Source organism: Capricornis sumatraensis, chromosome 13 (genome assembly GCF_032405125.1).
Source record: "Capricornis sumatraensis isolate serow.1 chromosome 13, serow.2, whole genome shotgun sequence".
Lineage (NCBI taxonomy): Eukaryota > Metazoa > Chordata > Mammalia > Artiodactyla > Bovidae > Capricornis > Capricornis sumatraensis.
Window position 1 is genome coordinate 61,905,040 of NC_091081.1, and position 25,336 is coordinate 61,930,375.

The 25,336-nt window shown below is 40.6% G+C and overlaps 1 protein-coding gene across 2 annotated transcripts in view; it reads right to left on the reverse strand.

Moving 5' to 3' along the window:
- Positions 1-25,336, reverse strand: part of MAP7 (microtubule associated protein 7) — a 179,044-nt gene that overhangs the window by 58,569 nt on the left and 95,139 nt on the right. For both annotated transcript variants that reach the window (XM_068985456.1, XM_068985455.1), the window contains exon 2: positions 2,261-2,362. In XM_068985456.1, coding sequence (XP_068841557.1) covers positions 2,261-2,362 — 102 coding nt within the window. The remainder of the gene's footprint in view (positions 1-2,260; positions 2,363-25,336) is intronic.

Here is a 25,336-nt window from a genome sequence, read left to right on the forward strand (position 1 = left end):
TTAAAATCTTTAATTCTTACATGTGTTCCCAAACATGAAACCCCCTCCCACCTCCTTGAGAGTGAAAGGGCATGCTGATAATAGCCTGTGGTTACATGTGAAAACATGCAATCCTGAAAAAGCTGGAACTAAAAAGTGACCCTCAAAGATCTAGAAAAATAAATTCACTGTGACAAGGCTTTTTATAAGAACTCACTATACCCTGACTCTATCTGAACAACTACTGTCAGGATATTCGCATTTGGTCAGGGCAATACTCAAAATATCCCCCAAAGAGCATGTACTTTTTCTCAAGTTCCTGAAGTAAGAAAATTTTAAAAAATGCTTTAGACAGATGTTCCCATGACTCACATCCCATAAAATCAAAAGGTTTTACTCAAACCCATAACTCCAACATGGAACCTCTGATATCATCTTCAGAGATACTCAGGAAAATAACATGGTGGTTTTAAAAATAAGAGTCTTTGCTGTATCTGTGCTTATGTGTATAAACAAGAAAGCAGACACAAGTATACTTAAAAGACACAATCTGAAATGAAAGGTCTCCTCACTGAACTTGACTCTAGCAATATAAATCAAAGAGTCAACTGGGGTAGAAAAGATTTTTCTTTTGGCCTCTCTATTTCTATGCACTCTGCATATCTCTCTTCTCACAATAGAAATACTATGTTAGAATGATCTATTCATATACTGATTTTTTTCTACTATACTTGTCAGCTAGAGAGTAGGATTGGAGAAGGAAATGGCAACCCACTCCAGCATTCTTGCCTGGAGAATCCCAGGGACAGAGGAGCCTGGTGGGCTGCTGTCTATGGGGTCTCACAGAGTCGGACACGACTGAAGCGATTCAGCAGCAGCAGCAGCAGACAGTAGGATTGTCTTTCAATAATATATTCCTAGTACCTACATAGCGCTATTACCAGATGAATAAACAAATTATCAGGATATAAAAGTATAAACTGCACAATAAAGAATGAGAGGAATTAGAAATGATGGTTGATGCAAAAGGGAAAATCAGTATAAACCATTTAGCTATGTTCAATTCTCATGTTAAAACAAAGGGGATTTTCATGCTAAACAGCTTCTACTTCTACAAGGATGCCCACTGGAGTACAGGGTAAGAAAGTCCACTAGAATAAGCCCTGTGAGGACAGCAGTCCTGTTGCTTTGCCCACACAGTATCTCTCAGAGTCCCCCAACATTGGGCAATTACTCAAGAAACATTACATGTTGGCTGCGCTTTGGGTGGATATATGGACGGATAAATGAATGAAAATGTAAACTGACTAAACGGGGAAGATCTCAGCCTGTGAATTAAAACTCCACTGAAACTATACATCATTTGCTACTAACGGTAGCAAATGCAGTGCTTGTAACTGTAACTGTTATACATCATCTGAATGGCAAGGCAGACTTATCTGCTCCGTTCAAGACCTCCTCCCCATAGGGAAAAAGGGCCCACAAAACTAGGCGGGACAGGGAATGTTTTCTATGGGGCTATATACAGTTATTTCCATCTTTAGTCCCACTGATGCACTGTTCTTGAGTGACTCTGGCCTTGGATGCAGCCTGAAATAGGCTTCCAAGAACCTCAAGAGGTGTTCGGTTTGCCTTTTCCTTCCTTTGGCTATCTCTGGTCATCATACTGTAAGTTAGTCTCTCCCAAAGACCACATCATGGTTGCTGGATACCCGGAAGCTACTGAATTGTTCACTCCATTGTTTGTAGTTTGCTTACAGAGTGTTTGCTTCTTTGTATCACTGAATGGAACAGACCATGAATCACAGGCTATTAAATGAAATTACTGTGTAGGTGTACAATCATTGCAGGCAACAGAGAACAAAAACATAATTCTATACCAGTATTGCTGCGTGTAATGATTTCCTTAAGTGGGTTTTGAAAAAGTCACAAAAGAGATATGCACTAATGCTGGGCATACAGGTACAAAAAAACTGTGTCATTTCTATCATTTCAGGCGAATGGAAAAATTATTACCTCTCGCACACTGCTTGACAGTTAACAGTGCACTCACAGATACCATCTTGCCTGTCAAAATGATTCTGAGAGGTGAGTAGAGCTTAGCTTTGAATCTCCATTTTAAAGAAAGAAAATCAAGGTGTGAGAGGTTTTCTGACTTCTAGAAATCCGTCTAAATGTGTGTTTTGATGGCAGGACTGAAACCAAGCTCTCCTAAATTCTAGCAGGCCTAAGACCTTTGGGATTACCCTCCTTTTTCCACAGCAAAGGCAATGCACAGTACCTGGTTTATTTCCTGAGTGGTTGCTATTTTGTCCTGAAATAGTAGTGGAGGGCCGGTGGGAGGCAGCAGTTTTCTTATCTTGTACTTTGTTGCCATCAGGTACTACACAGATGAGATAAAAGAGAAAAGACATATTTAGTTTCTCAAAATTTATTCAGAAACATTCACATATTCGAAATTTGCTGTCAACTTTTGTATCAAGTACTAGGCTAGACCCAGGAAATACAAAGATTAAGCAGCTGATAACTCCTACCCTCAATGAGCATAACGTTCAGTGGGAAGAACACACCCAAGAATCAATAGCCTCAGCTCAACTGACCAACCCTACAGCAGTGGTGTGTTCAGGGTCCATGAAGTCATTCACCCTGGCTGCTCCAGTTTATACATAGAGCAACCACGAAGAAATAAGACTGGGATCTAGAGCATCTGATCTTTGTTCTTACAAAGGTCATGCATTTGGAACCAAAAAATTCCAAGAACATAACCAAGCAGGTCACCAAAAGGGAACGAGGGATATAATTTACTGGATTTTGGAAAAGCCTCTAACAAATGTTCAGTAACAAAGATCATTCAAGAGACTAAGGCAAATGTATTCTAGGAAGCGACCAAAGGGCAGAAATATCAGGCGACTCCCTGGTTATATAAAGTCCTCCAGGTAAACTGTTCTTTACACATTTTGCTTTAATAATATATTTTTCAAAAGATATTTAAAGTATTTTGCTGCTTCTCATTAAGTGGTGTCAAAAACCGAACTCTTGATTTTCCCTGCCTCCTACCCTCTGCCTGAAAATTTATTTCACCCACAGTCTTCCCCATCCATTCAAGCAATTCCATTCTTCCAGTAGATTAGGCCTGGAGCCTTGGAATCAGCTTTGACTTCTCTCCTCCAGTCTCTCCCCAAGTTTGATTCAGTAGTAAGTTCTTTCAGCTCTACCTTAAAAAATCATCACCTCTATCACTACCTTCTGATCCTCTCTTCCCTGTGTGACTGGAATGTCCTCTTAATCAGTCTTCCAGATCCCACCACTGATTTTCAGTCTCTGCTCATCTCAGCAGCCAGAGTGATCCCATTAAATCCTAAGTCATGTCACTGTTAGAAGCCACCATCCCACTCAGAGAAAAATTCAAGGGCTGTGCACGGCCTACAGGTTACTATATGGTTTGGCCTTTACCTTGTACCACTTAACCTCTTAATTACTCTGCTCAGATCTTACATACTGACTTCGTCTGTCTCAGAGCCTTTGCATGTACCTGAAATGTTCTTCTCCCAGATGTTAACACGCGTCTGTCCTTCACCTCCACTGAGTCTCTGTTCAAGTGTGATATTAGAGTCCTCTTGATCTATCTAAAATAGCACCTGCGTCACTCATCTCTCCTCCTTACCTGCCTTGTTTGTAGCCCTTATCCCCTGACACATTGCACATTTATTATCTCCTCCACTAGGCTGAGGGAAATGGAGAATAACTAGAAAATGAGATTCAGTAGTTCAGGGTTTTTGAACCTCAAAGAGTATGACAGTTATACTTCAGGAAGACTAAATTTAAAAATGGTACCCCAGATGTACTTTAAAAAGTTATTAAATTTGCTGAACCTTTACCTTTAAGCTCTGAACAAAGAATATACCCAATTTTTATGGATGCCTCTCAATTACATATAGTATTAGCTAGCATAGGAAACCACAGACTGAACAGCAGAAAGCATCCTATGCTGTATTTTTAACACTGTTTAACTGCCCAGTTTCAAACTATTTGTTGGCTTTAAATAACAGGTTCAAACATAAATACTGGTTGCTATAACACTCTCATCCTACTTGCCAAAAACAAGTTGCCAGTTATCACTATGTGGCAGGTAAAGGCCACACTACTTCATATTGGCCTACAGCCTCACAATTTTAGAGGCAGCCCCTAAAGACCAAAAATTGACTTAATTGGAACTCTGGTGCTTAATATGGATAGAACAACTTTCTCCTATCTTTTGCAAGATATTCTCAAAACTGCTCATAAAGAAGATAAACAAAAAGGAGTGCACACAGATTGGGAATACTGTGATTATTTTCTTTTTATTATACAGCCACCTCTAGCACATAGCAAATAAAGCCTTAACTAGTAAGCTGTTTAAGCGAGCTTCTATTTATCATTTTTACTTAACTGAAAGATAATTAGGACTATTTGTTTAGCCTGTATTTCATATGCATTCATTTCTTTCTTACCTTAGCATATTTGACATAATTTAATCTATCTCTGTTGATTATCTGCAATGCCCTCAGGCCCGGACAACAGATATCAATCACAGCTAAATATTATGTTGCAGTAGACCACGGAGGAGATTCAAAAGAAGACATATTCGGTGCAAGTGACTTTTCCAAATAATTCCTGGGTAATCCCTCTCCCCCTTTTTTTTAGGTTGTAATTTGCTTTGTCTTGAAATTCAAATGTAAAATATAAATTTCAATTATACTGGAAGTCTGGAGGTCTGGTTACCTGAATTCCAATTTACCTATCAATATATCTGATTTTTATTAGACCCAGTCGAGTTGGATCTATCTGCCCACTTTCGTATCATCTGGATCTCAGGAATTCATTTCTATCACAAAATCCTTCTGAGTCCTATTCATAACAAAACAAATGTAAAATTGATCTTAAAATGTGTTGCTGCTGCATGTTCATATAAAACTGATAGGCTAAATTTAGTAAAATAAAGGTAAACTGAAAGTCAGTCTGTTTTAGCCACGATTATGTGTGTGTGCTTAGTTGCTCAGTTGTGTTTGACTCTTCGTGATCCCATGGACTGTAGCCCGCCAGGCTCCTCTGTCCATGGAATTCTCCAGGTCAGAATACTGGAGTGGGTAGCCATTCCCTTTTCTCCAGGGGATCTTCCTGGCTCAGGGAGTGAACTGGTGTCTCTGGTGTCTCCTGCATTGCAGGCAGATTCATTCTTTTTTTCTTTTAAAGTCTTTACTGAATTTGTTACAATATTGCTTCTGTCTTCTATGTTTTGGTTTTTTGGCCTGAAGGCATGTGGGATCTTAGCTCCCTGACCAGGAATTGAACCTGCATCCCCTGCACTGGAAGATGAAGTCTTAACCACTGAACCACCAGGGAAGTCCCTGCAGGCAGATTCTTTATCATCTGCACCACCAGAGAAGCCTCTGGGAGCCCTGCTACTTACTAGCTGAGTGACTGTCAGAGTTTCTTGACTTCTCTGAGTAGGTAATATGAGGGTGAAATGGCCTAACTCAGAGGGTGAAATGGCCTAACTGAAATGTCACTGGGGGGATTAATTGAAAAGATCTATGTTAAGAATCTATTATAGAACATGGCCCACAGGAGGTGTTTAGCAAACATTCAGCCCTCTTTCTCTCAACATTTATGCTCTTCCTCAAGGTCCTGGGCCTCCCACACTCCCAGGTGTAGAGCTGTGTGTTGAGGTTGTAGTGGAGGCGGTGTGCACTTTGGAGTCAGCTGACCAGGCTCTGCCAGTTATGAGCTGTGAACCCACAGCACGTCACTCAACCTCTCAGTCATAATTTCCCCATCTGCAATGCAGGAAAACACTTTCAGGGTTGTGAAAATTAAATGAGACTGCCGGGCCCACTGAAAGGCTCAATAAAAAGTGGCAGGTTTTTTGGCTCTCCCCCTAGTCCTACACCAATGTGGGAAGGCAGGTTTCCAGTTAGTTCCTCTGGGCTTTGCTTGCTTAATGCTAACAGGGAAAGCAAACTTAGTCAAGTTGGTGACAGCAGTCCTACGGAGCAGAGCCTGGCTCTGCTGCTGGCTTCAGAGGTTTGCAGCTCAGCTACAGTCACACCTCCTGGGGGCTACAGGAAGGTAGGACTTAAGAGTACAGTTTCTAGTTTCCTGACTTAATCATCAGTCTTTCTGGGGCTTAGAGAGATGACAGTTTTCTGAGATGTAATACCTTTCAAGTTGCCAAAAGTAAGGATAAGTCGTCAAAAAAGAAAAAAAACTCACTTATAATAGCAGGAAAATAGTAGCTTCTGAGAGGATTGGGTGTTTGTTTGTTTGTTTGTTTTTTCAAACAAATGGCAGGGAATGTCACTGAGAATAGAATGAAAATAGGAATTTATCCATTTTAAGATTTCAACATTTAAAAATCTGGAAATCCTAGGTAACTAGCAGGTAGGATCACATACACCCTTTTAAAAATTACTATTAAAATACCAGTTTTAAAATGACCCAGATGACATTTCCAGTATTATTTATTTGAACCTCTTTCATTTTTCAGAAGAGAAAACTGAGCCACATACTATGATGCTCAATAAGACTTTGGTAGCCTTATAAAATTTTTATTGATCTTCCTGCTAGCTTGAAAGCTTTATTCCATTAGCATCACATGTAAAAGTGTTAAAGAGAAGAGGAAGGATGGAGAGAAGCACCCTTGTGGTCTGAGACTCTGTCTCTAAATCACTCTGCAATAGAAAATGCAGGCAGCAGACCTTCCGAGCTTTTATTTAGTAAAAAATTCTGCAGCTTCAGGAAGTGCCACAAATGTGTGTCTACAATCGACCTCCTCTATGATTCACTACTAATACACTCCTTGCAATGTCTTTCCATGAAGGTCATGGGGTTCTCACTGCTTTGTGTCTATGTTTGGCTGTAGAGGCTGGTTGAAATGCCTTCTCTCATGTGATGAACATAACTGGTCCAACAAATGCTTAATTTAGTAAAAATGTTTACTAAGACATTTACGACTACAACTTTAGGGACCACGTTAAGCTTAAACTCACTGAATCACAGGTGGTCTTAACCCCCACAAAAATAATGTATTTCTGTCACTGTTTTAAATCAAGCATGGGATATGGGCTGGGAAACAGCAAAACTTTAGCCCCACTCAGGATGGGTTGGACTTTGTGCAATCAAGTCCCCAGGCTACACACATACCTTTGGGGAGTAAACCAGAAGACAGAACTAGAGGCCGAACTGCACACAATTGTTTTTTTTCTTTGTAGTAAAAAATGGCTGAACATTGCAACTTCATATGTCGCATAGCATCAATCTACCTGGGCAGAAAGAAAGTTAATATTCCAGGCTTGCCAGTGTGTCCTTGGAAAGATCTGATTTTGCTTTATGTCTCCTTTTTGCTACGATAAATCTTAGGCACAAGTATGACTATATGTTAAGTTCTGAGTCCTTCTCAGTGAATCACAGAACCTGAATCACAAATATCTTATATGAAAATCTGACTACAGAATACAACTATGGCAACTGAAGAACATTACTGGTTTAAAATCACAACATCTAAAGATTAAAGAGAACTCTTGGGAGAGTCTCAGGTAATTCAGAGTGTTTCACTTAAAATGTTCTACTGTATGAAATCCTTTTGCTTATTTACTTGACAGTTAAAATTTATTCTAAAAGAGCTGCCAGGAATATTGTAACATTTAAGTCATCGCTATTAAATGTTTTATCCAACATTATTTATAAAACTTGCATTAGAATAAGAAAGTCATAAAGCAATTTCATAACTTCTAATGACTTTTCTGATTATTCCACATGGAGAGCTTTTCAGTTTAAATTCCTCCTAATTGTTTGTGAGGTTGTGTAGGAATGATCAAAGCTCATGGGAGTCAGCACTAGACAAACCTAGGTTTAATTTTCTACTTTATTTCAGTTTTCTTCACATTTACTCAGTTAATACCCTACTCCATGGGACACCTTGTACTCAGTATTGGGAAAATCTTAAGTGAACAATACATCTTTTCTACAACTTTTTCCTTTTCTAGACCTCTAATTTCTAGGGAGGTTTTGATTTCCCCCAGTAATTTCTCTCCCTGCAGAAATATTCTCCCCCTTTATGGCCTAAAGCACAATCTTGACCTCAGTCATTTTCCAGTCTGGATTTATAAATATGCTTTGCATTTATAAACAGTCTTCCACCCCTAGGAAATATATGCTCATGTATCTCTGCTATCTCTTGAAACTATGTCAAAGTTGAACTAACCTTCCTCACAGAATGAGCCAACCTGGTCTCCTTGTTACTGTCAATGGAACCACTGTATTCCCAGGCTCAGAAATGTTACATAATGTTTTCAGTAAAAATTTACAGACACTCCTATGGGCTGGCCACTGTGCCATGCACTAAGAATACAGACTGTAGGACCTAGCATCATGACATCATACATGAGGCGGTGATCAAGACCATCCCCAAGAAAAAGAAATGCGAAAAGGAAATATGGTTATCTGAGGAGGTCTTCCAAATAGCTGAGAAAATAAGAGAAGTGAAAAACAAAGGAGAAAAGGAAAGATATACCCATCAGAATGCAGAGTTCCAAAGAATAGCAAGGAGAGATAAGAAAGCCTTCCTCAGTGATCAATGCAAAGAAAGAGGAAAACAACACAATGGGAAAGACTAGATATCTCTTCAAGATAATTAGAGATACCAAGGGAACATTTCATGCAAAGATGGGCTCAATAAAGGACAGAAATGATATGGACCTAACAAAAGCAGAAGATATTAAGAAGAGGTGGCAAGAATACACAGAAGAACTATACAAAAGAGATCTTAATGATTCAGATAACCACGACAGTGTGGTCCCTCACCTACAGCCACACATCCTAGAGTATGAAGTCAAGTGGGCCTTAGGAAGCATCACTATGAACAAAGTTAGGGGAGGTGACGGAATTCCAGCAGAGCTATTTCAAATCCTAAAAGGTGATGCTGTGAAAGTGCTGCACTCAATATGCCACCATGTTTGGAAAACTCTGCAGTGGCCACAAGACTGGAAAAGGTCAGTTTTCATTCCAATCCCAAAGAAAGGTAATGCCAAAGAATGTTCAAACTACTGCACCACTGCACTTATCTCACACGCTAGCAAAGTAATGCTCAAAATTCATCAAGCCAGGCTTCAACAGTAAGTAACCAAGAACTTCTAGATATTCAAGCTGGATTTAGAAAAGGCAAAGGAACCAGAGATCAAATTGCCAACATCCACTGCATCACTGAAAAAGCAAGAGAGTTCCAGAAAAACATTTACTTCTGCTTTATTGACTACACCAAAGGCTTTGACTGTGTGGATCACAATAAACTTTGGAAAATTCTCCAAGAGATGGGAATATCAGATAACCTTACCTGCCTCCTGAGAAATCTGTATGCGGGTCAAGAAGCAACAGTTAGAATCTGGCATGGAACAATAGACTGGTTCCAAGTTGGGAAAGGAGTACATCAACATAACATCAAGGCTGTATATTGTCACCCTGCTTATTTAACTTATATGCAGGGTACATCATAAGAAATGCTGGGATGGAAGAAGCACAAGCTGGAATCAAGACTGCTGGGAGAAATATCAATAACCTCAGATATGCAGATGATACCACCCTTATGGCAGAAAGAGAACTAAAGAGCCTCTTGATGAAAGTGAAAAAGGAGAGTGAAAAAGCTGGCTTAAAACTCAATATTCAAAAAACAAAGATCATGGCATCCAGTCCCATCATTTCATGGCAAATAGATGGGGAAACAATGGAAACAGTGACAGATTTTATTTTCTTGGGCTCCAAAATCACTGCAGATGGTGACTGCAGCCTTGAAATTAAAAGATGCTTACTCCTTAGAAGAAAAGCTATGACACACCTAGACAGCATATTAAAAAACAGAGGCATTACTTTGCCAACAAAAGTCTGTCTAGTCAAAGCTATGGTTTTTCCAGTACTCATGTATGGATATGAGAGTTGGACCATAAATAAAGCTGAGCGCCGAAGAATTGATGCTTTTGAACTGTGGTGTTGAATAAGACTCTTGAGAGCCCCTTGGACTGCAAGGTGAATATTCATTGGAAAGACTGAGGTTGAAGCTGAAGCTCCAGTAGATTGGCCACCTGACACAAAGATCTGACTCATTAGAAAAGACCCTGATGCTGGGAAAGATTGAAGGCTGGAGGAGAAGTGGAAAACAGAGGATGAGATAGTTGGATGGCATCACCAACTGAATGGACATAAGTTTGAGCAAGTTCTGGGAGTTGGTGATGGACAGGGAAGCCTGGGGTGCTGTAGTCCATGGGGTCGCAAAGTCAGACATGACTGAGCATCTGAACTGAACTGAAGACATAGCATCTACCTCCAAGATCCTCACTGTCCTTTTGTGGAGACAATATGCAAATGTAGGCAATTACAATAGACCAAATCAGTTTTCAAAAATCAATACACTACAGAGGACTAGTAACCAAATAAATGATACACTGTTACAGGGAATCAGAGGTGGGAGGCCATACTACAGGGGGTAGTAGAGATGGGAATGTCACTGAATAAAGATTCTGACGAATGGAGGGAAAACGGATACGTGAGAGGGATGCTGAGAATCCTCCTGGCTGGGGCATGGCATGTGCAAAACTACTGAGGCACACAGATGAGAGTGCATCGAGGGACTGTCCAGTCAGAACGGGGGGGCGTAGGAAGGCGGGCAGGTGAAAATAAGACAAACAGCCCGAGGTCAATGCCTCCTCAGATTCCAAGAGCTTTGAATTTGTGATGAAGGCAATGGGAAGTCACAAGAGTGCCAGATGGCACTTCCAGCTGTGAACTAATCTAGCTTCAGCAGATTCTGGGTAAATGAAAGGTAAGGCCCCACAAGCCTGCTGGAAATGTATTCAAAAGGGTTATCATCTTAATAAAAAACAAATCTGACTAAAACCACATCTTAAAAACTCCACTTTCTGCACAATTTAATAATTATGCAGATTTTCCCACTTTCCCTTAAGCTGTACCAAGAGATGATTATTTAACTATTAAGGGAGAAAAGTGACACGAGTGACTGTTTTGAAACTTCTGTCTGTAGCTGAAGCATCAGGGAGACAAGGACGAGCAGAGTCAGTGTGGCTGTCCTAGTGGGAGCCAGGACAGAGAGGCAGCTCCACACAGGGACCCTGCGGAGGTGTTCCAGGTCTCCTCGGCTTCAGACCCTGCAGGAAATGGAGATCCAGTCACAGACTGCAGGAAGCAAGAGCAGTGAGCAGGAATAGGAAAGAGAGAATGGAGGAACAGTGCCTGGCTGGGAAACAGGTGGGGTGTTTTTGAAGGTGATACACAGGCAGGTGACGTGGGTAGATGCTGATGAGTATCTTTACTCTTTCATAGGCAAACCTAGGAAGCAGTCACTTCACTATGCAAACTCACAGGCACTGCACCATGGCAACATATGTAACTAGAGATGCTGAGAAACAGTGCAGAGTCTGACTAACCCTTCTGCACCAGAACAGACCCACTTTGTGGCATGGTGCGACATCTGGTCACGTTTAAATTGACACAACAATAAGAACAATGAACCATTTATTCAGCACTCTTGCTCATTTCTTGTTGCAAAAACAAATGCAGTTAAATGAGAATATTTGATGATAATGTGTATCTGGGACATACACTGCATCCTCCTTATTCATATTGACAGAAATGACTCAATTAAGACTTACTTTTTTTTTTTTGCATTTCACACATTCCAAATAGAACAAAAACTGATGACTCAGCAGCCCCACTGTACTACATTAGAGGCTTGTAAGACTCTGTGGAAGTTTTAAAATTTAGACGGAGCTCATCCAGCAACAATGAATATTGAAAATCCCTTTCTGATCATTTTTTTTCATTATGAAGAAATGAAGTTATGACAGTTATGGAAAATGATATTCATCCAAAAAACAAAGAAATCTTTCCAATACTGAGATAATACAAATCCAATGTAGAGACATGGATTTTACAAATATCAATATAAACCAAACACTGTGTGAAGTTATGTGATGTATGGGAATAGAATTCACCGAAAACACCACTCATCTACAAAACTGACAATAAGGCATGAAGAATGGAACAGACACATGTTGGTTTTTATTAACAGTTTGTAATCAATCACCCTCCACAAAGAAACTGAAGCAGTTGCACTGAAGTTTCGTCTACAATAAGATAAAATGCCAACATAACCTTTTCTATAAAAATCCATTTTGTTTGCCAAAGTACACAACAGGAAAGATATAAATATTATTTAAATAATTGCAACAGATAATTCCACCAAGTTACCAAGATATTTTTAAGGGATAAGGGGTAAGCTACTTGTTTACTCCAAAGAGTTGATGTCTAATCACAGACATCATACTTAAATTCCCAGGTGGCTCAGTGGTAAAGAATCCACCTGCCAAGCAGGAGAGGCAGGTTCAATCACTGGGCCAGGAAGATCCCCTGGAGGAGGAGATGGCAACCCACTCCAGTATTCTTGCCTGGGAAATCCCACGGACAGAGGAGCCTGGTGGGCTACAGTACCTGGTGTTGCAAAGAGTCAGAAACGACTGAGCAACTGAACACACAAACACACAGACATCATATTCTGACCTTGAAGAACCATAGATGCTCTCCAAGTAAGGGGAGTGACAGGCTAATTTAGTCTTTTACACTTGGCCAGGTGTTTCTAGAACTACGATAATTTCTACCAGACCCGAGGAACTTGAGGGCAAGGATGGTGCCTTCATCTTTATCAGCTCCATATCTTTAGTATTTTGCCCACCATTTGGCATATAGGTGACACTGAATAAACGCCTGAAGAAGGAAACAAGAGGGCAAGAAATTGTAGATAACAAACTGTGGCAAAAACCCAAGAAGAGAAAGTATTAATGACAAGTAAAAAAGAAAAAGTATACATTTGCTCACTTTATGATTATACAGTGGAAGTGAAAAATAGATTTAAGGGCCTAGATCTGATAGATAGAGTGCCTGATGAGCTATGGAATGAGGTTCCTGACATTGTACAGGAGACAGGGATCAAGACCATCCCCATGGAAAAGAAATGCAAAAAAGCAAAATGGCTGTCTGGGGAGGCCTTACAAATAGTTGTGAAAAGAAGAGAGGTGAAAACCAAAGGAGAAAAGGAAAGATATAAGCATCTGAATGCAGAGTTCCAAAGAATAGCAAGAAAAAATAAAAAAGCCTTCTTCAGTGATCAATGCAAAGAAATAGAGGAAAAGAACAGAATGGGAAAGACTAGAGATCTCTTCAAGATAATTAGAGATACCAAGGGAACATTTCATGCAAAGATGGGCTCAATAAAGGACAGAAATGGTCTGGACCTAACAGAAGCAGAAGATATTAAGGAGAGGTGGCAAGAATACATAGAAGAATTGTACAAAAAACATCTTCATGACCTGGATAATCACGATGGTGTGATCACTCATCTAGAGCCAGACATCCTGGAATGTGAAGTCAAGTGGGCCTTAGAAAGCATCACTATGAACAAAGTTAGTGGAGGTGATGGAATTCCAGTTGAGCTATTTCAAGTCCTGAAAGATGATGCTGTGAAAGCGCTGCACTCAATATGCCACCATGTTTGGAAAACTCAGCAGTGGCCACAGGACTGGAAACGGTCAGTTTTCATTCCAATCCCAAAGAAAGGCAATGCCAAAGAATGCTCAAACTACTGCACAATTGCACTCATCTCACATGCTAGTAAAGTAATGCTCAAAATTCTCCAAGCCAGGCTTCAGCAATACGTGACCTGTGAACTTCCTGATGTTCAAGCTGGTTTTAGAAAAGGCAGAGGAACCAGAGATCAAATTGCCAACATCTGCTGGATCATGGAAAAAGCAAGAGAATTCCAGAAAAACATCTATTTCTGCTTTATTGACTATGCCAAAGCCTTTGACTATGTGGATCACAATAAACTGTGGAAAATTCTGAAAGAGATGGGAATACCAGACCACCTGACCTGCCTCTTGATAAATCTGTATGCAGGGCAGGAAGCAACAGTTAGAACTGGCCATGGAACAACAGACTGGTTCCAAATAGGAAAAGGAGGGCGTCAAGGCTGTATATTGTCACCCTGCTTATTTAACTTCTATGCAGAGTACATCATGAGAAACTCTGGACTGGAAGAAACACAAGCTGGAATCAAGATTGCTGGGAGAAATATCAATAACCTCAGATATGCAGATGACACTACCCTTATGGCAGAAAGTGAAGAGGAACTCAAAAGTCTCGATGAAAGTGAAAGAGGAGAGTGAAAAAGTTGGCTTAAAGCTCAACATTCAGAAAACGAAGATCATGGCATCTGGTCCCATCACTTCATGGGAAATAGATGGGGAAACAATGGAAACAGTGTCAGAATTAATTTGGGGGGGCTCCAAAATCACTGCAGATGGTGACTGCAGCCATGAAATTAAAAGATGCTTACTCCTTGGAAGAAAAGTTATGACCAACCTAGATAGCATATTCAAAACAGAGAAAGTACTTTGCCGACTAAGGTCCATCTAGTCAAGGCTATGGTTTTTCCAGTAGTTATGTATGGATGTGAGAGTTGGACTGTGAAAAAAGCTGAGCGCCGAAGAATTGATGCTTTTGAACTGTGGTGTTGGAGAAGACTCTTGAGAGTCCCCTGGACTGCAAGGAGATCCAACCAGTCCATTATAAAGCAGATCAGCCTGAGATTTCTTTGGAAGGACTGATGCTAAAGCTGAAACTCCAGTACTTTGGCCACCTCATGTGAAGAGTTGACTCACTGGAAAAGACTTTGATGCTGGGAGGGATTGGGGGCAGGAGGAGAAGCGGACGACAGAGGATGAGACGGCTGGATGGCATCACTGACTCGATGGACGTGAATCTGAGTGAACTCCGGGAGTTGGACAGGGAGGCCTGGCGTGCTGCGATTCATGGGGTTGCAAAGAGTTGGACACAACTGAGCAACTGAACTGAACTGAAGATGGTGAAAAAGTGAACGTCGCTTATTCTGTCTGACTCTTTGAGACTTATCCTGGCCAGAATACTGGAGTGGGTAGCCATTCCCTTCTCCAGGGGATCTTCCCAACCCAGCGATGGAACTCAGGTCTCCCACATTGCAGGCAGATTCTTTACCAGCTGAGCCACAAGGGAAGCCCAAGAACACTGGAGTGGGTAGCCTATTCCTTCTCCAGCAGATATGGTAGAAAAAAGGTGACCAAAAGAACTGTCAGATCACAGTTACATTGCTCCGTATCAGAAAACAAAAACTAACGTAATTCTAGGATGGTGCTAACAATGTGTTAGGCAAGACTCAAAATCAAATGACTGTTGTGGCAGCCACATAATAGAAAGGTTTGCTCAGTACCACTTATAGTGAGGGCTTCTCTTGTGGCTCAGCTGGTAAAGCATCCATCTGCAATGCAGGAGACCTGGGTTTGATACCTGGATTGGGAAAATCTCTTGGAGAAGAGAAAGGCTACCCATTAGAGTATTCTGACCTGGAGAATTTTTCACCATCCCTGGCAGGCTACAGTCCATGGGGACGCGAGAGTCAGGCACAATTTAATGACTAAACCACCATCACCACTTAACAGTGAATAACTGGGGAACAGAGGATCAATCTCCAATACAAAAGTATACCACCTATACTGCCTGGGATAAAGCCTGAGAAGAGTACAGTCTCCGGCTGGAAACATCAGACACTCCGTGAAACAGGCATTTCATCTTTGAGAGATTTGTGAACTCCAGTCTTTTTTCCAAAGCAACTTAATAGATATGTTTCGATAATCTGTTTGTTAAAAAGCCAAAAAAAAAAAAAAATCCATCTTAGGTGAAATGAAAAGCATTTCAGAAAAGCACATGTTCCATGGAACATGTGGAAATGACTGAGAATTATTTCTCAAGCTGTTTTGTTTATCACCAAAAGCTTCTTGATTTGTGTTACAAAGTCCTTCTGATACAGTTAGCCAACAGGAGTAAACACTCACTACACACTTTAAATTCAACCAAAGAGGCTTTTATTTAAAAGTCAACAAAAAATAAACAAAAGCGCTCCCTCCAGCCAGATGGAGACAACACTATAATCAAAAGAGAAAATGCTGTATTTTTCACCTGTATTAATATAACCAGATTAAAAGGTAAGCCTTTTCATCCCTGTGGGTGACGTATTTTCCTGGCAATATTTACCAGTCACAGTTTCACAAATGATCTTTGCCCTGTAATATGAATAATGTTTATGATTAAGCCAAGTACAGGGCAAAATATAGAAAAAGGGTGAAAACCCTAACCATACTGTTTTCCAGTCTCACTGGGAAATGGTAAATTACAGATTATGGTTAATTGTCTAAATTCAACAGCTGGATAGGGAGCTGATCAAATTAGATCCAATTCAATTAAATTCAGTGTGTAATTAAGAGCAACTGTTTAAATAATTTAGGAAAGAAAAATAATTAGAACTCAACTTTATTATACTCCCCTTAATTAAAGTCACCAACTGAAAGAAGCTGTTTTTACTTTTAACAGGATTACAACTTATCTTGAAATAAAACTAAAATGACTAATGCCAGAGTTTTAAAAAATGCTTATTTTTGGCCACAAAATAGAAAAGATTTTGTACTTAAATACAAAGTAAAATTATCAGGATAGTAAATGTACAATTCTTAGAAAGAGTCCCAAATAAGCAGTAGATTTAATTTTAAATATCAGTTTTGCAAAGAAATGTGAAAGTAATTTTAATCCTGTATTAATCGACTAAATGCGTAATCTGTGCTTCCCATATACACATGGTTGCAGAATATTAATCATTAATCATTCCTCCTCTGCAGAAAAGAGTAAAATACTTAAGTTTAAACTTTTTTTATGTTAACATTGACAAACTCAATAGGAATGAATGGCAAATAGTGAAAGGTTAAAAGTTATTCCAATTCATTTCAGGTAACTACTGAACATTTACCTTAAAGGTTGTTTTACAATGACTGGCTCACCCAGTCTCACCATGCTGTCTTATGCTATAGTTATTTCTACATTTGTGACCTTGTTATTCATAGTTTTTCTTCTCTCCTTGGATCGCCAGTCTCACCATCTCTCCAACTATTTAATCCAATCCATCTTACTATTTTTAAAAAATATTTTTGAGAGTTTTAGGTTTACTTAAAAATTGTGCAGAAAGTTTAGAGAGTTCCCATGTACCCTCTGCCTCTACATATACACACTTTCTCCCACCATCAATCTCCTTCACTGAGTGGGACATTTGTTTCAATCGATGAACCTACACTGACACCTCATCATCACCCGAAGTCTATAGTTCACGTTAACATTCATGCTTGGTGTCGTTTTGGGCTTTGAAAAATGTATAACGTCATGTATCCACCATTATAGTATCGTATGGAATTCAGATCATTTTTCATAGTCCAGCTCAAGTCTCTTTTTCCTAAAATCTCTTCTAGTTATCCTATCTTCAACACATTTCTTTCTCTGACTTTTGCTACACTCCAAGGCTGCCCCACATTATGGAGCATTTGACTTCATTCTATCTTATATGACTTTTAGAATGTTTATTTCCAAAAGTTCTAAATACTGATAATCTCATGAGAGGCAAAGCAAAAACTATGCTTTATCGTTTAATAAATTGGGGGAAATGCTTGATACACTGTTTCTTATGTGGAAATTCATAGTGCCAACTTGCACAGGGAAGGCTCTGTACAGATCTGTGCAGGTTATCCAATAAATATATATTCTCTGATGCTTCTTTCTAATAGAACCCTGACTGGCCACAAAGCACAGCTCTGGCTGAAGAGCTGAAAACTGAAATTGCTGGTCGGGTTTGTGAAAGCCCCTAAGAGGAGAAGCAGACCTGGTGGGTTTGCTCCTCTCCCCTCTTTTTCTTTCTGCCTTGAATCTCGATGTGATGTTCAAAGTAGAGCATCCATTCACCTTATAACTAGAAGGCAATGATGACAAAGAGGTGATGGGAATAACAGAAACTTGACTCTGCCATTTTTAAGCCGCTGAACAAGTATTAGCATGTTTGCTGTCGGCAAGAAAACAAAACAAAAACCTAATTTGTTTAAATCACTTTATTTTCTAGATCTTGTATTCACAATGAAAACCAATCCTTAACCTGAAGTTAAAATACATTGCTCCTTGGAAGAAAAGCTGTGACAAACCTAGACAGTGTTATTAAAAAGCAGAGGCATTAACTTCACCAACAAATGTCTATACAGTCAAAGCTATGGTTTTTCCAGTAGTCATGCAGGGATGTGAGAAGTGGACCATAAAGAAGGCTGAGTATCGAAGAACTGATGCTTTTAAATCACTGTGCTCGAGAAGACTTTTGAGAGACCCTTGGACTGCAAGGTGACCAAATGAGTCAATCCTAAAAGAAATCAACTCTGAATATTCATTGGAAGGACTGATGCTAAAGCTCCAATACGGTGGCCACCTGACGTGAAGAGCTAACTCATTGGAAAAGATCTTGATGCTGGGAAAGATTGAAGGCCAAAGGAGAAAGGGGTGGCAGAGGATGAGATAGTTAGATAGCAATCACTGACTCCATGGACATGAATTTGAGCAAAGTCTGGGAGACAGGGGAGGACAGAGAAACCTGATGTGCTGCAGTTCATGGGGCTGCAGAGTTGGACATGACTTAGCGACTGAATAACCACCACTACCATCTGATAGAGTTTTTGCTAACTACAGAATGAAGTTCAAGTGCTTAGCTTCCAAATATCTTCCAAAATTGGTCCCCAGCCCAACCTGCTGGCTTCTACTTCCTCTGCTTCTCAACTATTACCTCTTGGAGCTCAGTCAGACATCACTGAGGGCTGGAGGGGTGCACCAAACTGGCTTAGAAGGGGGGTGAGATTCAGAAAAGGCTGAGGATTTAATTTAGGTGGGGGATAATAAAAGGCTACAAAGGACAGTGAGGAACCAGAAAGGAGAAAAAAAAAAAAAAGGCACACAGAGCTAGGTGGTGGTTAGATGATAAAAATATCTCATGCGTGGTGTCTTAGAGAAGGGCTTTTCATTCAAGGCATTCATGAGCAGGCTTGACACTGGGGAGTCTGCACATGCTTCGTGTTTCAGCATCACCTTCATTTGATGCATCGTGACTTACTCCAATTTCTTCCAGAAGTCAGAAAGCAAAACAGGGGCTGGTTTAGCATATTAAAGCAGATTTGCATTTAGATTTGAAAAATAGCAGTAGGAAAAAAAAAAATGAGCAAAGATGTCAGATCAGTTTTTTTTTTTAACTAATTTATTTGGCTGTGTTGGGTCTTAGTTCCAGCATGCAAGATCTTTAGTTGTGGCATGTAGGATCTAGTTCCCTGGCCAAGGATCAATCCCCCTGCATTGGGAGTGCAGAGTTTTAGCCACTGGACTACCAGGGAACTCCCCAGATCAGGTGGTTTTAATAATATCATTTGTGATAGAAATCACAGGAATTCCAACTTAGAAGCCAGTATTTCTGAAAAAAACGTGAAGGTTTCCCCCAGAGCAAACTTGGTCATCTGGAATAGCTCTTGGTAACTCCTGAGCCACAATTCTACTTTTTCTCACCAGCTATTGATAGTATCCTAAGGCCCTCTGTATGACTGCTTACACTGCACGGAAGCACCCAAAGGTTGGCTAGGGGACTAACTTACATTTATAGAGCTGTTGAGAGAGAAGCTATCACAGCAGGTATTAATCATACACTTGCCTATAAAAGGAAATAAAAAGTTTCAACTGAATTAGTATATTTTTAAAAATAGCATTTATTAGCTTTTCTATACAATATAACGGAGAAGGCAATGGCACGACTATGGAGGTACAAATTTGAAAGGTCCGTAATCCCACCACCTGAATAACCCATTTATTCTTTTTATGTTAAAAAGAAATGTCTCTTCTATGGTGAGCAAAGTCAAACTGTACATAAAAGTTGTAAATTAAAAATAGAACCCCCTTATTTTCCCCTCTTTTCTCTCTGGAAAAAATGTCTATGTGCATATATATATATTTACATTTAATTTATTCAAAACATCACGATACTTACTTTTCTGTTGAATTTTTTAACCTCAGCCTACTTTTCAAGTTCCTTCTTAACTGCACTGCATTCATCATTTTCAACACATGACTGAAGTAATTAAATAACAGCAATTCCCTGTCTTGCTTTCTAACTTCAAGTTATCTGAATCTTCCTGCTTGAGTATAATTTACATTCAACACCAGCACTTGATCTCTTGCCTCTGGCGCTGGTAAATTCATCTTTGGCAATTTAGGCCTCTCTGTTCTTGCCAGTCTGGATTCTACTGAGAAGGCAACCACTTCCAAGGAGGAGGACTACCAAGAAAACTCCAAGACAACTTGACTTTCCTGGGAGAAAGGGGAAAGCCAGCAAAGGCAGGAAAAGGGATCCACTAGGAGTCACAGTCGGAGAAGGCGATGGCACCCCACTCCAGTACTCTTGCCTGGAAAATCCCATGGACGGAGGAGCCTGGTGGGCTGTGGTCCATGGGGTCGCGAGGAGTCAGACATGACTGAGCGAGTTCACTTTCACTTTTCACTTTCATGCATTGGAGAAGGAAATGGCAACCCACTCCAGTGTTCTTGTCCGGAGAATCCCAGGGACGGGGGAGCCTGGTGGGCTGCCGTCTATGGGGTCGCACAGAGTCGGACACGACTGAAGCGACTTAGCAGCAGGAGCAGCAGTGCTAGGTCTGAATCAGAAGCTGACAAACTAGGTTGCTCCATGTGGATACACGTACCACTTTCCCTCTCAGTTTTCCAAGCCAAACCTGTACTGGTTCAAGCTGTGGCTTCTGCCAACTCTGACGTGAGATGCTGTGGGTTGAGCGGAAATCGACTTGTTTCTCTGGCACCTTCTCTGCACAGGAAATGGAGCAGAGCAGCAAAAGGTAGAACACTTCCTGGCTGCCTTCGTGCCTACTTCGAAGCCAGAATCACAGGCTGTTAAATCAGAAAGTGCTGAGAAGTGTGGAAGGCAGAAGCTGCTCCTTCCTCTGTCAGCCAGTGGTGACAAACAGGGGAAGAAGGCTGATGACACCTGCGATGACACAGTGCCGAGTCCCAGCCCAGCAGCTCTGCACAGATGTTGTACTAGGACTTACTCTGCTAGTGACTATCAGGGGTGTAAACTTTGTGGTCTGAAATACATTCGACTCTATTAAATAATTCTAGAACTAACACCAAAAAAAGATGTCCTTTTTATCATAGAGGATTGGAATGCAACAGATAGAAGTCAGGAGATACCTGGAGAAACAGGCAAGTTTGGCCTTGGAGTACAAAATGAAGCAGCGCAAAGGCTAACAGAGTTTTGCCAAGAGAACACACTGGTAATAGCAAACACCCTCTTCCAACTACACAAGAGATAACTCGACACACGGATATCACCAGATGGTCAATACCAAAATTGGACTGTGCCTCAGATCATGAGATTCTTACTGTAAAATTCAGACTTAAATTGAAGAAAGTAGGGAAAACACCAGATCATTCAGGTATGAACTAAATCAAATCCTTTATGATTATCCAGTGGAAGTGACAAATAGATTCAAAGAATCAGATCTGGTAGACAGAGTGCCTGAAGGACTATGGATGGAGGTTCGTAACACTGTACAGGAGGCGGTGACCCAAACCATTCCACTGAAAAAGAAATGCAAAAAGGCAAAGTGGTTGTCTGAGGAGGCCTTACAAAAAGTTGAGAAAAGAAGAGAAGCAAAAGGCAAAGGAGAAAAGGAAACATATATCCATTTGAATGCAGAGTTCCAAAGAATAGCAAGGAGAGATAAGAAAGAAATAGAGGAAAACAATAGAATGGGAAAGACTAGAGATCTCTTCAAGAAATACCAGAGATCTCTTTAAGAGATATCACAGAACATTTCATGCAAAGATGAGCACAATGAAGGACAGAAATAGCAAGGACCTAACAGAAGCAGAAGAGATTAAGAAGAAGTGGCAAGAATCCACAGAAGAACTGTACAAAAAAGGTCTTAATGACCCAGATAACCATGATCATGTGGTCACTCTCCTAGAGCCAGACATCCTGGAGTGTGATGTCAAGTGGGCCTTAGGAACCAGTACTAGGAACAAAGTTAGGGGAGGTGACGGAATTCCAGCAGAGCTATTTCAAATCCTAAAAGATGATGCTGTTTTAAAGTGCTGCACTCCTCAATATGCCAGCAAATTTGGAAAACTCAGGACTGGAAAAGCTCAGTTTTCATTCCAATCTCAAAGAAGGGCAATGCCAAAGAATGTTCAAACTACTGTACAATTGTGCTTATTTGACATGCTAGCAAGATTACACTCAAAATCCTTCAAGGCTTTAATAGTATGTGAACCAAGAACTTCCAGATGTACAAGCTGGATTTAGAAAAAGGAGAGGTACCAGAAATCAAATTTCCAGTATCCCCTGGATCATAGAAAAAGCAAGAGAATTCCAGAAAAACATATACTGCTTCATTGACTATGTTAGAGCCTTTGACTGTGTGGATCACCATAAACTGTGGAAAATTCTTAGAGATGGGAATACTAGACCACCTGACCTGCCTCCTGAGAAACCTGTATGCAGGTCAAGAAACAACAGTTAGAACCGGACATGGAGTGGTTCAAATTTGTGAGAGGAGTGTGTCAAGGCTGTATATTGTCACCCTGCTTATTTAACTTATATGCAGAGCACATCACATAAAATGCCAGGGTGGATAAAGTGCAAGCTGGAAGCAAGATTTCTGGGAGAAATATCAACAACCTCAGATATGCAGATGATACCACTCTAATGGCAGAAAGTGAAGATGAACTAAAGAGCCTGTTGATGAGGGTGAAAGAGAGTGAAAAAGCTGGCATAAAATTCAACATTCAAAAAACTAAGATCATAGCATTCGGTCCCAACACTTCATGGCAAATAGATGGGGGGAAAAATGGAAAATAGTCACAGATTTTATTTTCTTGGGCTCAAAAATCACTGCAAATGGTGACTGCAGCCATATGTGCAGTATACTAACACATATATATGGAATTTACAAAGATGGTAACGATAACCCTGTATGCGAGACAGCAAGAGAGACAGAGATGTACAGAACAGTCTTTTGGACTCTGTGGGAGAGGGAGAGGGTGGGATGATTTGGGAGAATGGCATTGAAACATGTATAATATCATATAAGAAATGAATTGCCAGTCTAGGTTCGATGCAGGATACAGGATGCTTGGGGCTAGTGCACTGGGACGACCCAGAGAGATGGTATGGGGAGGGAGGTGGGAGGGGGGTTCAGGATTGGGAACACGTGTACACCTGTGGCGGATTCATGTTGATGTATGGCAAAACCAACACAGTAATGTAAAGTAAAATAAAGTAAAAAAACAAAACAAAACAAAACACTTGCTCCTTGGAGGAAAAACTATGACAAACCCAGATAGCATATTAAAAAGCAGAGACATCACTTTGCTGACAAAGGTCTGTATAATCAAAGCTATGTCATGTAGGGATGTGAGAGGTGCACCATAAGGAAGGCTGAGTGCCGTAGAATTGATGTTTTTGAATTGTGATGCTAGAGAAGATTCTTTAGAGTCCCTTGGACAGCATGAGATCAAACCAATCAATCCTAAAGGAAATCAACTCTGAATATCCATTGGAAGGACTAATGCTGAAGCTCCAATAATTTGGCTGCCTGATACAAAGAGCCGACTCATTGGAAAAGACCCTGATGCTGGGAAAGACTGAGGGTAAGAGGAGAAGGGGGTGAGAGAGGATGAGATAGTTGGATAGCAGCACTGACTCCATAGATAAGAGTTTCAGCAAACTCCAAGAGACGGTGAAGGACAGGGAAGCCACTAAGAGTCAAGACATGACTGAGCAACTGAACAATAACAACTCTGAAATAATTACCCTGGAGTGTCAGTTGCTCAGTTGTGCCCAACTCTTTGCAACCCCAAGGACTGCGGCCTACCAGGCTCCTCTGTCCATGGGATTTTCCAGGCAAGGATACTGAAGTGGGTTGCCATTTCCTTTTCCAATTACCCTGGAGTGCAAAGAAATGTGATGCAGCCCAGACCTTGCTATGCTCACACAGTAAATGACCAGAAATTCAGTACCAGGCCAAGAAAAGGGATTTAAATCAAAAAGTTTCCCTCCAGCCTTCTGCAGGAAAGGAAAAGTGAAATTTAAAACATGGTGTTCTGCTCTCTTTTATCATCTTTTTACTAGATATGGGATTTTATTTGGTCAATTTCTTTAATTTGCCATACTAAAAATATTCCCAAATAGAGGATCTCAAATTTTGGAACCTACTGCATATCTAAACATAGTAACACATGAGAACAAAAACTAAAGAAAAGGGTTCAGTCTCAAAAACAAGGCAACAGTTTGGCAGAAGCTGGCCAACTCACGAAAGGACAAAGGTGACTGTGTGGCAGGTGTCACAACCTGGCAAACAGTATCAGGCCAGGCGGAAGGGCTCTTTACAGTACAGAACACTAACAGCTATTTGCTTTACAGGCTGCAACTTACATGCTTGTTTTCTAATATGTATATTCATTTGAAGTATGCTACACCCATTCCAAACAAGAGAATCCAATTACAAGTCCTAAATCTGCCTAAGCTTTAAGGTTTTTCAGGGTCACAAAGAGCTAAGCCAGAACTAAGCTGATAAACTGACTCCTTTCTTTGAAGTGCTTTTGGAATGCATTTTGTGAGACCATTTCTTACTCGACAATCTCTATTTGGGAGTTGGGAGCTACAGTAGTTGGTGAAGTCAGGAGATGGGTGAGGAAGATTGGGAGGGTAAATCTGTATAGACAGCACCTCCTGGAAAAAAGGAAAAAATTCAACAGATACTCAGTGGAGGTGGGGAAGAACAGAGCTGCTGTAAGCCAGGCTGCTGTCCCTGCACTCCAGGGAACACTGGCCTTGATACTGGTCACCAGTCATTAGCCTTGACTGTCTGTCCACCCTGTTCTTTAACTAAGAACCTGCTCTGTTTTCAAAATTCCAGTAGAATCATTGTCAGAAAGGAACATATTTAAAACACTATTCGAGGTTTTTAGTGAGGTGTGAATGTATCTCAGTGAAGCCTTGGTAAAGTATGGAACTGCCCCTCAAACCCACCACTCTGCCTGGATGAGCCAGGAATAATCTTGGAGCAACAGAGCAAACAAATTCTTTGTAATTTACAAATGAAGCCCAAGCCCAAGACTTCTTCAAACACTTTTGCTATTCTACTTCCTTTGTTTTAAAGCAGTAAATATCCTTAGACAATTTTCAAAAGGGTGTGTGCTTTCTGTAAATAGTAAGGTTGGGAGAAGCTGGGATGTTGTTTGGTCTTCATGTAGATTAAGGTAGGAGAGAATTATGGTTGGGTGAAGGCAGGGCAGGAAGAAGGGATGGGGAGAG